Consider the following 15,978-nt stretch of genomic DNA (forward strand, 5'->3'; position numbering starts at 1 on the left):
TATTGGCATTATCCTGCAGGTTTCATGACAATAAAGTGAGATTATTGCCAAATATGGTAACCCATTGAGTTATTTAATATTTTCCATTTTTTTAAATGCATGAAGTGCTCAATCATATAAAGCTTAAAAATTGTGCCATTACTCCAAATTGGAGAGCGAGATTGTTTCCACTTTTTTCTAAGATCAACCATCAGTGTCCAAAATGTAATACCACCTACGTCCTTTTTGAGGTCTTTGAAACACACTTCATCTCCTTTTTGTGGGGTGCTTTTAAATAGAAGTTTGGTTCTGATTTTAAGTGATAAAATTTCATCTTTTCATAGGATATGAAGATATTACATTTTATGAATATTTAAAAACTCAAAAATTAACCCCCAACCTCCAATATATTGTCCTGCATTCAATTGCAATGACATCAGAGACAGCCAGCAGTACCATAGATGGTCTCAAAGCTACCAGAAACTTTCTTCACTGTCTTGGGCGATATGGCAACACTCCATTTTTGTTTCCTTTGTATGGCCAAGGAGAACTCCCCCAGTGTTTCTGCAGGTAAGTTTGTCATTGGTTTTCTTGTCCCTTCTAAAGGTGATACTTAAATAACAGGTGAGAATTAGGAACGCAAAAATGAGATTTATTCAAGATTTAGTACATGCAAATATATACTTTATTATTTTTTTTATAATTGATTTACCTGGCTATCTACCCACCTAAGTGATATATTCAGTGTGGCCTGTTTTTGAGCTTTATAAAAATACTATAAGTTCCTTTTTCCACTCAATAGCGTGATGGAAAGTATTGTCATTGCATATAATTTTAGTTAATTTTTATTGCTACATAATATTTTATTGTGAATATACCACAGTCTACTTTTTCATTTTTCTGTTGATGTAACACAGGATGTTTCCAGTTTTTCTGCAGTTAACACCCTTGTGAATATTTCAAGTTATATATATTCAATAATTTCTCTTGGAAACATATCTAGGAGTGGAATTTCCAAGTCATGAGATACACGAATGTCAACGCTTTACAACATCGTGTTCAGTTATTTCTCTAGAGGGCTGTACCAATTATAACCTTTTAGCAGTACATAAGAATACCCAAAGCTTTTCATGTTTGCCAGTATTTAAAATTTTTTTGTCAATCTAACTCATATAAATTATCATTGCATTGGATTTTTATTTTTCATTTCCCTAATTAGCTGTGAAGTTGCGCCTCTTCTCATGTGTTTACTGGCCATTCATGTTTTATCTTCAGGAAATACTTGTTGTGTCTTTTTTTGTTTGTTTTACACATTTTTAAAAAAATTTTTATTTTTTTGTGGGCACATAGGAGGCATATAAGTTTGTGGGGTACTTTAATACAGGCATGCAAAGTGTAATCCATCATGGTAAATGGAGTATCCATCCCCTCAAGCATTTATCCTTTGTGTTGAAAACAATCCAATTATACTCTTTATTTTAACATGTACAATTAAATCATTATTGACTGTAGTCACTCTGTTGTGATATCAAATACTAGATTTTATTCATTCTTTCTAACTACGTTTTGTACCTATTGACCATTCCCAGTTAACCGCTGCCCCCTCAAAACCCTCCCCAGGCTCTGATAACCATCCTTCTACTCTCTGTCTCCGTATGTTTAATTGTTTTAATTTTTAGCTCCCACAAATAAGTGAGGCTATGCATTGTTTGTCTTTCTGTGGCTGGCTTATTTCACTTAATGTAATGACCTTCAGTTTCATCTACATTGTTGCAAATGTCAGGATCTCATTCTTTTTTTTTTTTTTTTTTTTTTTGAGATGGAGTCTTGCTCTGTCACCCAGGATGGCGTGCAGTGGTGCGATCTCGGCTCACTGCAACCTCTGCCACCCGAGTTCAAGTGATTCTCCTGCCTCAGCCTCCTGAGTAGCTGGGATTACAGGTGTGCCACCACGCCTGGCTAATTTTTGTATTTTTAGTAGAGATGGGGTTTCAGCATCTTGGCCAGCCTGGTCGTGAACTCCTGACTTCGTGATCCACCCGTCTCCCAAAGCGGTGGTATTACAGGCGTGAGCCACCACGCCCAGCCAGGATCTCATTCTTTTTATGGCTGAATATTACTCCATGGTGTAACTGCACTACATTTTCTTTATCCATTTATCTGTTGCTGGGCACTTAGGTTGCTTCCAAATCTTGGTTATTGTGAACAATGCTGCAATAAATGTGGTGTGCAGATATCCCTTTGATACACTGATTTCCTTTCTTTTGGGTATATACCTAGCAGTGGGATTGCTGGATCGTATGGTAGCTCTAGTTTTGCTTTTCTGAGGAACTTCCAAACTGTTCTCCACAGTGGTTGTAGTAATTTACACTCCCACCCACAGTGTTCAAGGGTTCCCTTTTCTCCATATCTTTGCCAGTATTTGCTAGTGCCTTTCTTTTGAATAAAAGTTATTTTAACTGGGGCAATAAAATATCTCATTGTAGTTTTGATGTGCATTTCTGTGATGATCAGTGATGTTGAGCATCTTTTTATATGTCTCCTTGCCATTTGTATGTCTTCTTTTGAAAAATGTTTCAGATCTTTTGCCCATTTTTTAGTCATACTATATTTTTTTACCGTAGAATTGTTTGAGCTACTTATATATTCTGGTCATTAATTCCTTGTCAGATGGGTAGTTTGCAAATATTCTCTTTCATTATATGGGTTGTCTTTTCACTTTGTTGATGGTTTCTTTTGCTGTGCAGAAACTTTTTAACTTCATGTGTTCCCATTTGTCAATTTTTGCTTTAGTTGCCTGTGCTTGTGGGGCATTGTTCAAGAAATCTTTGCCCAGACCAGTGTCTTAGAGGTTTTCTCGAATGTTTTCTTGTAGTAATTTTATAGTTTGCAGCATTAGATTTAATTCTTTAATCCATTTTGATTTGCTTTTTATGTACGGCAAAAGATAGGGGTCTAGTTTCATTTTTCTTCATATGGATATCCAGTTATCCCAACACCCTTCATGGAAAAGACTGTCTTTTACTCAGTGTATATTCTTGACACCTTTGTCAAAAATGAGTTCACTGTAGGTGTGTGGATTTGTTTCTGGGTTGTCTATTCTGCTTTTTGGTTTATGTGTCTGTTTTTATGCCAGTATCATGCTGTTTTGGTGACTATAGCTCTGTAGTATAATTTGAAGTAAGGTAATGTGATTCGTCCAGTTATGTTCTTTTTGCTCAGGATAGCTTTGGCTATTCTGGGTATTTTGTGGCTCCATATACATTTTAGGATGTTTTCATTTCTCTGAAGAACGCCATTGGTATTTTTATATAGATTTCATTAAATCTCTAGATTGCTTAGCATAGTATGGACATTTTAACAATATCGATTCTTCCAGTCCATGAACATGGAATAGTTTTCCATTTCTTTGTGTCCTCTTCAATATCTTTCATCAGTGTTTTCTAGATTTCATTGTAGGGATTGTACACTTCTTTAATTAAGTTAATTCCTAGGTATTTAATTGCATTTGTGGTTATTCTAATTGAGATTACTTTTTAAAGTTTCTTTTTCGGATTTTTCAGTGTTGACATATAGAAATTCTACTAATTTTTGTATGTTGATTTTATACCCTGCAACTTTACTGAATTTTCAGTCTAATAGTTTTTTGATGGGGTCTTTAGGTTTCTCCAAATATAAAATTATATCATCTGCAAACAGGGATAATTTGACTTCTCCCAGCCTCTCCCAGTGGCCACCACAGCCACTGGCCCACTGGGAGTTCTGCCAGGCCACGCCTGATGTTCACTTAAACCCCAAGTGCTCTTCAGTAAGCTTGTGTTGAATGCTTCCAGGCTTCGGCCTTACCCTTCATGGCAGTGGGCTCCCCTCTGGTCGAGGGTAGGTCCAGAAAGGCTTTCTAAGAGCCTAGGCCTCGACTTGGGTCCCCAAGAGCCTGCTTGGTGCTCTGCACCCCTGTGGCTGAGTTGGTGTTTAACACACAACACAAAGTCCCCTTTACTTTTCTCTCTGCTTTGCTCCAGCAGAAGTCTTTTGCCATAGACACCACAGCTGGGAATGTACCAGGTCTCACCTGAAACCAGCATGTCTCAGAATCTCACAGCATACTACCTGGGTATTACTGTTGGTTATTTTGTAGCCAAGGGCTTTTAACTAGCAGGAGATGAGCCCTGCCAGGATTGGGTCCTTCCTTTCAAGGTGACAGGTTCTCTTATGGTCCATGGTATGTCTAGAAATGTTTTCTGGGAGTTATTAGAGTCTAGAATGGTAGCCTCATGACTCTACCTCGTGTCCTATCTTATTGTGGCAGAGCTGCTATCCAAGACGAAAGGCAAAGTCCTTGTAATCTTTGCTCTCCTCTTCTCAAGCAGAAGGAATTTGTCACCTTCATTGCTGTGAGCTGCATGGCCTCGGGGTTGGGGAGGGGTGGCAGAAGCAGTCCCTTAGCTGCTCAGGCTGGTTTCTCCTTAGGCCATGTGCTGCCCTAGTCCATGGGCTCTAAGCCCAGCCCAGCATTAGCACTTACCTAAGAATTACAGTCTTTATGTCCTAGCCTGCCTTTCAAGTATACCTAGAACTCCAGAGCACCTTAGCCCAAAGTGGCAAGGCTTGCTGAGACGCTGGAGCTCCAGCTGCTGGGATGGGCCATTTCTCTCTTGCTAGGGCTGGTCCAAATGCTGTCTCAGTGCCAACTGAGCCCAGCATAACTTTGCTCTCCACTGACAGGGCAGCACCGGGTTCAATGCTACATCCCCCAGTTGCTATGCTCTCGCTCCCTCAAATGCATAGATTTCTCTCTCCATGCCGCATGGCCACTGCCGTGGAATTGGGGAGGGGTGGTGTTGACGATTCAAGACTGTCTTCAGTGCCTCCTTCAGTGATAGGAAGTTGCCACCTGGTACTGTGATTGCTTACCTGATTTTTGCTTCTTATGACGGTGCTTTTTTTGTGTGTAGTTAGTTGTTAAAATTTGGAGTTCCTGTAGGAGGGATGATCACTAGAGACTTCTTCTATTTGACCATCTTGCTCCACCCTCTTGTTGACCTTCGACCGTTTGTCTATTCGGTTGTTGTCTTTTTCTTATTGATTTGTAGGAGTTTTAAAATATATCCTGATTAGTGATCTTTTTTCAGTTATATGTGTTGGATGTATTTTATCTTACAGTTTTTATGATACATAAAGGTCATGAAGATTAATACAGTCAAATAGAGCCATCTTTTTTTTTTTATGCTTAGCCTTTTTGGGGAGGTCATATAGTATACCTGAAGTATGGAGACAAGACTGCCTAGATTTAAGTCCTGACTTTTCTGTTTATTAGCCATGTAACTCTGGGTAAGTTTTACGACCTCTCTGTTTTTCAGGTATCAAATTTGGGATTTTTTTTATTCAGTTGTAACTTTGTGTCCTAATTCATTATTTTCTGCTCTTTATTATCTCCTTTATTTTGCTTTCTTTGGATTTTATTTAGATCATCTCTCCCCTCCCCTGCCCTTGGCAATTATTAGGCTGAAATTCCATGAATTAAGTATTTATCTTTTAAATATTTTCTAATATAAGCATTTAAGAATAATTCCTCCAGTTTACATCCATTGGTGGCAAATGCTTCCTAGTTGTATCTGAAAATAACTTTTTCTTCTTTTTTGTCTTGAGTGGAAGTTTACTAAGTAAACAATGCTAGGCTGACTTTTTTTTTTCTCAATACTTCAAAATTTTGTTCCATCATCATTTATGTTCCACCTTTGCTGCTGAAAAGTTCAATGTCAGCCTACTTTGTCATTTCTTTATTATGACAAGTTACAAAGATATCTTTTTTCTCTTATATTGTTTTTTAATATAGTTTGCTTTTGTATTCTGTATTTTTACTACAGTGAATATTAGGTGTTGATTTCTTTGTATTTATCTTGCTTAGTATAGGTTGAACCATATGAAATTAACATTATTCAACGATTTTAGACCTACATTGTCCTGTGGTTCAACCAAATACATTGTGCTTTTTCTGTCTGTAAATTTATGTTGTTTATTGTTTTGGAAATTTATCAGCCAATATCTTGATAAGTATTGTTTTTTCTTTCTTTTCTCTTCTCACCTTTTTGTAACCCTAAGTAGGTATGTTTTAGAACTTAGCATTTACTCTTCTATATCTCTCAATCTCTTTTTCATATTTGCTATCTTCCTGTCTTTCTGGCTGTATTCTGGGTACATAATTAAGATCTGTATTCCAGTGTATTAATTCTCTTCACCTGTAACCCATTCATTTTCTTTCTTCAATATTATATTTCATTTTCAGAACTTCTACTCACCATCTTCCTTGTCATTCTTGATATTTTTTTACTTGTTCATTTTTTTGAAATTATTTATTCTATTTGTTTAGTCATTTCATATAGAGATATTTTACATTTTCTTTCTGATAACTCTAATATTTAAACTTCATAACAGTATAATATTGCCATGTATTGTTTCTATTGATTCATCTCAATGATTTTGCTTGTGTGTGCAATGCTTTTCCTTAGCTGAGAGTTTATATTTGATTGATTTTAATCTGGGTACCCAAATTGCGAATGCCCTTCTTCAGGGATTATTTGTGTTTGCCTCATCCTGAAGGCACTACAGAATTAGGATCATTTTAGTTCCCTTTGGGGGACCTCACTTAATAATGCAATACAACCTCCACATAGTGATACTGTCACAAGGTTTTGTTGTTGTTGTTGTTGTTTTTAATTTCAGTGTTTATTGCTCAAAGCTTTTATTTCAGGTTAGGGTTTGTATTGTATGTACATGGAGATCGGTGTTTCCCATGGACGTTCCCCTTCCTTCAGTGTCATTGGTTCATAACAATTATTTCATCCAAGACCTAGTTTTGGTATTAACAGGAAGTCTCTTCACAGTATCTAGTTTAGTTTACCACTGGAAATAGATATTCTCAAATTTACATTTCCTAGATATGTGATTTTATAACTTTAGGTGGCAACATTATAAATTTGGAAGTAATTTATTTCCAAATATGATAGATCTGTGTATTTCTAGACAAGCTCTTCGTCTTCTGATCATCAAAGTAGGAATAAATGGGGAGTGCCATGTCCCGCAGGAACCAAAGGTCCTTCTATCAACTTAATACAAGCGGGGGGAGTTCTATGGTTTTCTTAGTTACTCTTCCCCTCTTCCTGTGTCATTGCCTGATTCAAAGGAGACGCACCATGTTTTCTCTCATGTTGCCACTTGCTACTCACTCCTATGCAGCTTAGGATAAGGAACAGAAACAGAATGAACAGATCACTGGGAAGTGATCTAAGCTCACTGACCTTGTTACTAGTGTTTTACAAAAATGGAATGTTTAGCCCTATTTATCTTTTTTTCCACTAAATCCCTCTATTTCTAATTAATACATTAAAAAATTCATTTTGTTTTTGTTTATTTCTTTGAAGGGAAAAGACATTTACAAGTTTTGTTTGTCGTGTACAGATATAAAATTTCAGAATGTGATCTTATGTATTGAATCTTAGACAAAGAAAGCATTTTTCTCCAAAGATGGTTGTAACCTTAAGGCTGAGATTTGTCAGCCTTACATATATTTTTATTCTCTGCAGAGCCTACATGTGGCTCAGATTGAATGCTTTTTATAAAAATTATACCTTATCCTGCCAGGCGTGGTGGCTCATGCCTGTAATCCCAGCACTTTGGGACTAAATATATTAAACTTCTGGGTAATTCTCTTGAGTTCTTATATTTTATATACATGAGACTGTCTGTGAATTATAATAAACATGCATTTCCTTGACCTGCAGATAATTAACTTTTAATTTTATATTAGATTCTCTCCATAATGCTTTATAATTCCATATAAATATTGTTTTATTTTTATCCTAAAGTAGTAACACTATCACCATCTATACATCATAGCCTACACATTTTATCACCAGGTTATCAGAATAAGGTGTCACCTGTTCTGTGATTTCTAACCACCATTCTATATTCTGTTTTAATATAAGCCTCTTAAGCATTTCTCAAAGCCAGTTACAGCATGTTCTCATCAAGGCTACTATTATAAATGGTATGCATGCATATTTATGTGAAGGATTCAAAGACATTTGGAAGTCATATCCTTGCATTCTAAATGATTTCCGCATGTGACATTTTAACTACTAGAGATAACTTTCATGAATAAATGTCCTTTGAGGCTTTTATCAATTTAAATAGGTAGATTATTTTTTGGTAAAGAAAATGAAACATATTTATGTTGCTACCTAGTATCCATTAATATGTCAGGATATAATAATTGGAACATATTGGAAGAAAAGTCATTAAAATCTATATATTTTTCTAGTCTAGCAAGCTTTACAGTTTTCCCTAATGTAAATTAATTGGTTGATAAGTTTTCTGGCACATTGCACAAGATATATATGCAGTTTATAGACTTTACTCTCACAATATATCTTCCAAACAGAAGCCCTTTTTAAGCCCTAACTGACATATTTGGTTATCTGTGTGGTTGGTAACATAGTAGCCTTTATAACTACATTCTAGTTCGGAATAAGTTTTATATACTACATCATGTATTTATAACCTGTTAATTGGAGCAGTGTCAGTGGGAACAACTTTTACATTTTTTATATGTAGATGTGAACTGCCCAGAGATTGTTACTTAATTTTGTTAAAAGAGGGCATTTAACTGTCAACCTTCTATATGATTCAGTTTTTCATTATTCTGTGTCCTAGATTTGATCTAATTTTTTCCTTTAATGTGGTAGAATTGTTAAAAGATGAAGGATGAGTATGTTTCACTTTTAGCATGTGATAAATTTATGTACATAAATAAATCATGTAAATTATCACCACCAAACACTTTTTTACCAATTGTTCAACGTCAGATGAAATTTTCCTGAGTATTGTATGTGGAAAATTGAAGATGTGAGATTTATAGGAAATCATGTAACACAAGCTGATCTCTAACTTATAGCTTTTATTTATTTATTTTTAACTTTTAGTTTCAGGGGTAGATGTGCAGGTTTGTGCTATAGATAAATTGCATGTCGCTGTGTGTAGTAGGCCATTCTTGCATTGCTATAAAGAAATACCTGAGACTGGGTAATTTATAAAGAAAAGAGGTATAACTGACTCATGGTTCTGCAGGATTTACAGGGAGCATGGTACTGGCATCTGCTCAACTTCTGGGAAGGCCTTAGGAAGCTTACAATCATGGTGGAAGGAGAAAGGGCAGCAGACATGTCACATGACCAGAGCAGGAACAAGATACGAGGAGTTGCCACACACTTTTAAACAGCCAGAACTCATGAGAACTCACTCATTATCATGAGGGCAGCACCAAGGTGGTGGTGTTTAACCATTCATGAGAAATTCACCTCCGTGATACAATCACCTCCAAATAGGCTTCACACTTCCAGTACTGGAAACTACAATTCACTGATATTTGGGCAGGGACAAACATACAAACTTATTCTGTCCCTGGCCCTTCCCAAATCTCATTTTCTTATCACATTTCAAAATACAAGCATCCCTTTTCAGTAATCCCCACCAAAATCTTATTCCAGCATTAACTCAAAATTCGCAAGTCCCAAATTCAAATTCTTTTCTGGAAATGAGTTCCTTCCACCTCTGGGCCTATAAAATCAAAACAAGTTATTTACTTCCAAGATACAATGGGGGTTTAAGTATTGGGTAAACATTTCTACCGAGACCAACTTGGTCGGGGAGACCCTAACCCAGCAGCGCTAGAGGAACTAAAGGCACACACACAGAAATATAGAGGTGTGATGTGGGAAATCAGGGGTCTCACAGCCTTCAAAGCTGAGAGCCCTGAACAGAGATTTACCCACATATTTATTAACAGCAAGCCAGTCATTAGCATTGTTTCTATAGATACTTGATTAACTAGAAGTATCCCTTGTGAGAAAGGAAGGGATGGGCTGAAATAAAGGGGTGGATCTGGCTAGTTATCTGCAGCAGGAACATGCCCTTAAGGCACAGATCGCTCATGCTATTGTTTGTGGTTTAAGAATGCCTTTAAGCGGTTTTCTGCCCTGGGCAGGCCAGGTGTTCCTTGCCCTCATTCCGGTAAACCTACAACCTTCCAGCGTTGGCGTTATGGCCATCATGAACATGTTACAGTGCTGCAAAGATTTTGTTTATGGCCATTTTGGGGGCCAGTCTTCCTTAGCCCAATTACACTCATCACTCTGTTATACACATTTCAAAGGGAGTATGTTCCCAACACATTCCAAAAGGGAGAAATTGTCCAAAAAAGGGGAGGCTATAGGCCCCATGCGAATCCTGTAAGGAGTGGGCTCCCAAGGCCTTGGGCAGCTGTGCCCTGTGGCTTCATAGAGTTCAGCCCCTGTGGCTGCTCTCTCAGGTTTTTGAGTGCCTGTGACTTTTTCAGGTGCAGGGTACAAGCTGCCTGTGCCTCTGCCGTTCTGGAGCCTGGAGAATTGTGGCTCCCTTCCCACAGCTCCACTATGCAGTGCCTCAGTGGGGACTCTGCATGGGGCCTCTGACCCCACATTTTCCCTCTGTACTTTCCTAATATAGGTTCTCTGTGGGGCTTCCATCTGTGCAATAGGTTTCTGCCTGGACACCCAGGCTTTCCCATATATTCTCTGAAATCCAGGTGGAGGCTGCCAAGCCCCCACCACTCTTGTACTCTGTGTGCCTAGAGGCTTAACACAATATGTTAGTCACCAAGGCTTATGGCTTGCACCCTCTGAAGTAGTGACCAGAGCCAAACCTGAGCTCATCTGAGCTGAGGCTGGAGCTGGAGTGGCCTGGGTATGGGGAGCATGTTGTGCAGGAAAGCAGGGCCCTGGGCCTGGCTCCTGAAACGTTTCTTTCTAGCCCACAGGGCCTATGATGGGAGGGGTTGCCTCGAAGTTCTCCGAAATGCCTTCTAAGCTTTTTTCCCATTGTCTTGGCCGTTAGTACTTGTCTCCTTTTTAGTTACGCACATTTCTCTAGAAAGATATTGCTCTGAAGCTCACTTTGATTCTTCTCCTAAAAATGGGCTTTTCTTTTCTACCACATGGCCAGGCTACAAATTTTCTAAACTTTTACACTCTGCTTTGCCATTAAATATAAGTTCCAACTTAAGTCATTTATTTGCTCCCTCATTGAGCATAGGCTATTAGAAGCAGCCGGGTCACATATGGAATGCTTTGCTGCTTAGAAATTTCTTTAACCAGGTACCCTAAATCATCACTTTCAAGTCAAGCTTCCACAGATCCCCTGGACATGAACAGAATGCAGCCAAGGTCTTTGCTTAGGCATAACGTGGGTGGCCTTTGCTCCAGTTCCCAATAAATTCCTCCTTTCCGTCGGAGTCCTCCTCAGCCTGGACTTCATTGTCCATGTAACTGTCAGCATTTTGATAAGAGCCATTTATCCTGTCTGTGAGAAATTTTAAACTTTCCCTCATCTTTGTATCTTCTTCTGGGTCCTCTAATTTCTTCCAACCTTTGCTCATTTTGCAATTCCAAAGTCACTTCCATATTTTCAGGTATCTTTATAGGAATGCCCCATTCCTCTGTACTAGTTTTCTATATTAGTCAGTTCTTGCACGCCTATAAAGAAATACCTGACACTGGGCTATTTATAAAAGTAAGAGATTTAACTGGCTTACAGTTCTGCAGCCTTTAGGAAGGATGCAGCACCATAGGAAGCATGGTGCTGTCATCTGCTTGGCTTCTGGGGAGGCCTCAGGAAACTTAGAATTATGACAGAAGCTGAAGGTGGAGCAGGCACATCACATGGCAAGAGCAGGAACAAGAGAGAGAGGGAGATGCCATACATTTTTATACAATCAGGTCTTATGAGAACTCACTATAGTGAGAACAGCACTAAGAGGATGATGCTAAACCATTCATGAGAAAGCCACACTCATGATTCAGTCACCTCCCCCCAGGCCCCACCACCAATACTGGGGATTACAATTCAACTTGAGATTTCGACAGGGACAAATATGTAAACTATATCATGGGTCTTTGGTGTACATATTATTTTGTTAGCCAGGTAATAAGCATAGTACCTGATAGGTAGTTTTTCTAGTTTTTCAGTCCTCACCCCTCTCCCATCTTGCACCTTCAGGTAAGTCCCAGCATCTATTTTTTCCCTCTATGTGTCTGTGTGTTCCTGTCATTTAGCTCCCACTTATAAGTGAGAACATGTGGCATTTGGTTTTCTCTTCCTGCAGAGGACCTGAACTCATTCCTTTTTATGGCTGCATAGTATTCCATGGTGTAGATGTACCACATTTTCCTTATCAAGTCTTACATTGATGAGCATGTGGGTTGATTCCATGTCTTTGCTATTGTAAATAGTCCTGCAGTGAACATACTGGTGCATGTATCTTTATGGTAGAATGATTTGTATTCCTTTGTATATGTAACCCATAATGGGATTGCTAGGTCAAATGGTAGTTCTGTTTTAAGTTCTTTGAGAAATCACCAAACTGCTTTTCTTAGTGACTGAGCTAATTTACATACCCACCAGCAGTGTATAAGCTTCCCTTTTCTCTACAGCCTCACCAGCAGCTGTCTGACTTACAGCTTTTAAAAAGAGAATTAGAGAAGACCAAAAGTTACAAATATATACATGGATATATGCATCTTTAAGCAGCTTGCTCAAAATTATAGGAGCAACATGGAGGGAATGGAAAAGGAATCTCCCATTTAATGAACTTATTCAGTGATGACAGAAAGAACTATGCCTAAAATGGGACAACATGCTACTGTGATTTTGTCATAACCATGGAATTTGTGCATTTATATAGACTATAAGGTATTTTCTATTGTTTTGTCTTTTCCCCCTGCTTTTAAAAATCCCCTTTTTCAATCCAAAGTCAATACCTTTTACTGAGTGTTTTTTAGTTCTCTTTGGATAAATCATAAGATATAGCATCTCTTAGACCAGAGGAACTGCCTTATTTTATTCTATAATAACCAGTGTGTTTTTCTTCAGAAAGTTTTCAGAAATCTAAGAAATGTTTCCTATCCTGGATCAACCTATTAGAAAACCAAGAGAAGTCTTAAAATTGGCCAAGGAGTATACTGTTGGAATATTTAAAGAGTTTATATATTCAACTGCATGTGAAGTCAGAGCAACATTGAGATGGAATTTTAGTGTCTGCCCCTGATGTTGTTGCTCCTCTTCCTTAACAAGTTGAAGTTAGATTATAGATGTAAATTCTTCAACAGTACATTATTTTTTTTTCTTCCATAGTATTCTCCTTAATCTCTTTTCTTGTAAAAATCTACCTACTATTCTGGTAGCAGTACAAAAAAAAATTAAAGTTGATAGAACTGTTTTATATTGTATTGACTGGTTGTCTAATTGTTACAAATGAGCAAAGTTAAGATAAAAAGAGACTGAGGCTAGAAACCAGATTTCCTAATATGCATTTTTCTTGACTCACCTATTATATAATTTTTAAACAACCTTTTTGAAAAAAATTAAGACATAGTCTGCAAAAATATTGTGTTATTTTCTGGAACTTGTTATATTTGTGGTATTTCTTAACTTTTAACAACTTGTAATTTGCTGTGACTTATGTATTTTCTCATTATGGATGCATATTCAGTTTCCAGAAAAAAATGGAGAGAATAAGGGACATTCTTACAGTGTTCTAGAAATGTATTCCAATTCTGTGCCCAATACAAAATGCCAGTTTAGATAGTTTATTTCAACTTTCCATATTTTAATTAATTGATATAGGTAAAAGGAAAAACAAGCCATGAGCAAATTATCTCCTCCCTTCCCCTATCACTTGAATTTGTGCATTTGATAAGCACTAATGCTAAGGAGCCCAGTAGCAGTTGGAATAGTTAGCATTGATCTTTTTCATGTCCCCAACCCCATTGGTTTCCTTCCACACTGTCATAGAACCAGGCGATATAGCTAAATATAGGTGCAGAAACTGACCCTGTGTCAAATGGGTAGATTTGACTAGTCCAAATGTGTGTGTGTAAAGCTTGATTATTGAATCACAACATACTATCCTTTTGCAGCACTGCAGCTGAGGAGAGCTGCATTGAGATATGTGAAATGTTCTTAATCTAGTGTCCATAAGACCTTGAAATTTATTTATAAAATGTTTTATGTTTCTTCATAAAAGGAGTCCATAGTTTCATCACATTTCACAGGCATCCATGACTTAAAAACAAGGATAGAGAACATTGTTAGGAATTTTTATTATTTTTTTAAACTCAAATAAACATTCCTTAAGAGCTTATAAAAAGAAGAGATCCTAAAGAGTTAATACAAGAGTACTTCTGGGATGTAAAGATTTGGAGTTGGGGGTTGGGGGTTGGGGGCTAAGGGAAGGGGAAAAGTTGGAAAATGTTGCTGTTAGTACTATGATATATAGGTACCTCTTCATATAACATGCAAGCAGATGATATCTATGCCTTAGTCGTATGGGACAGAAATATTATAACAAGTGTAGAATACTGAATAAGAAGGTATATTTTGGAGCCAGACCGATGGGATCATCTCCTGATTCTGCTATTTATTAACTGTGTATCTTTGGGCAAATTATTTGACTTTTCTGTGCTCATTTCTGCGGGGATAATAGTACGTACCACATAGGTTGTGAGGATTAAAATGAGCTAATATGTAGAAGAAAGTGCTTGTAATATTGCTTGCCCAAGTACTACATAAGTGTTAACTGTTATTACTATTACTGTTGTTACTGTGATTGTTTTAACAATTGCAGCTGCTGCTACTGCTGTTACAGAATGCCAGCAGGGCAAATATGAGGCAGTTAGAGACTTAGCCAGGTTTAGTAATCTAGGTTAGGAATCAGTGATTTTTTTTTTTTTTTTCGTAAAGAGACAAATATTATCGTACATAGTTTAGGTATTGCAGGCCATATGGTCTCCATTGAAATCTTTTGTAGCCATAGACAATGGATATGGCTGTTTTCTAAAAAAATTATTTCTAAAAATAGGTGGCAGGTTTTTCCAACTTCAGTTGAATAGTCTTTTTTTCTAAAAAATATGATAATTTTTTAAAACCCCAGTATTAAGAGATTATACAGGAATGTCTTAATGCAATGCCTAGTGTATATTAGTTATGCACTAAGTATTTGATGGATTAATGAATGAATAGCAGATGATGTATAACTGAGGAAATTGTATGTTAAGGAAATGATAGAGCAGTGTTTTCCCAAGCTTTCAGTTGTGTCAGAAATTAAGATTACTAGGCTCCATCTCCAACGTTTCTTACTTGTAGATCTGGGTGGAGCATGAAAATGTGAAATTTTAACAAGTTCCCAGGTGTTGCTCATGCTGCTGGTCTAGGGAACACTGCTGTAGAAGCAACAATCACAAGAATTGTTCTCTGGGCCTAATTCTAATGAACAAGAAAGAAAGGGTTTAGTTAAAATGACCAAAATATTTTGAAGAAGCATCTATGTCTTTGTTGTAAATGTAATTTTTTTTTCATTTCTTTCCATTTAATTCAACAACAACTTTTTAAAGCATCTGTTCTCTGCATTATACTCTTCTAGGTGTAGTGGATGTACAGTATATGAAAAAGATTATGACATAGACCTGGATATCAGTGTCAAGGAGCATCTAGTTAAAGACAGATAGTGTGCACTTATGGACCAATTAGAGAATTAGAAAATGTATTTTATCGGGTTCCAAAATTTGCAATAGAGGTGTCAATGCTGTCAGTACTCAGAAATGATCAGAAGGGGCCTAAGCAGTTATGACATGAAGCTAATCAAAGTAGGCTGACTACTTTGCTGAAGTTATAGGAATCTCAGACTACTGTTAACCCATCCATTCTCAGAAAAGAGCAACGAGATTGGGCTCCACTCTAAGCTAATAGCCGTCGGTGGTCTGATCATACCTATCTTTAACATGGTGCATATATGTTTGAGATACTTAATTGTTCCAAAGACTCGTGGTTTAGACCAGAGTTTCTCAATCTCAGCACTGTTTACATTTTTTTGCCAGGATAATTTTCTCTATGTTGGGGGAAGGACTGTCT

At 37.3% G+C, this 15,978-nt stretch overlaps 1 protein-coding gene across 8 annotated transcripts in view; it reads left to right on the top strand.

The window, feature by feature from the left end:
- The window catches only part of LOC105488015 (CHM Rab escort protein), a 191,270-nt gene that overhangs the window by 97,124 nt on the left and 78,168 nt on the right, over positions 1 to 15,978 (top strand). For all 8 annotated transcript variants that reach the window (XM_011751662.2, XM_011751660.3, XM_071088994.1 and 5 more), the window contains one exon: positions 324 to 549. In XM_011751662.2, coding sequence (XP_011749964.2) covers positions 324 to 549 — 226 coding nt within the window. The remainder of the gene's footprint in view (positions 1 to 323; positions 550 to 15,978) is intronic.

The sequence above is a fragment of the Macaca nemestrina genome, chromosome X, assembly GCF_043159975.1.
Source record: "Macaca nemestrina isolate mMacNem1 chromosome X, mMacNem.hap1, whole genome shotgun sequence".
Taxonomy (NCBI): Eukaryota; Metazoa; Chordata; class Mammalia; order Primates; family Cercopithecidae; genus Macaca; species Macaca nemestrina.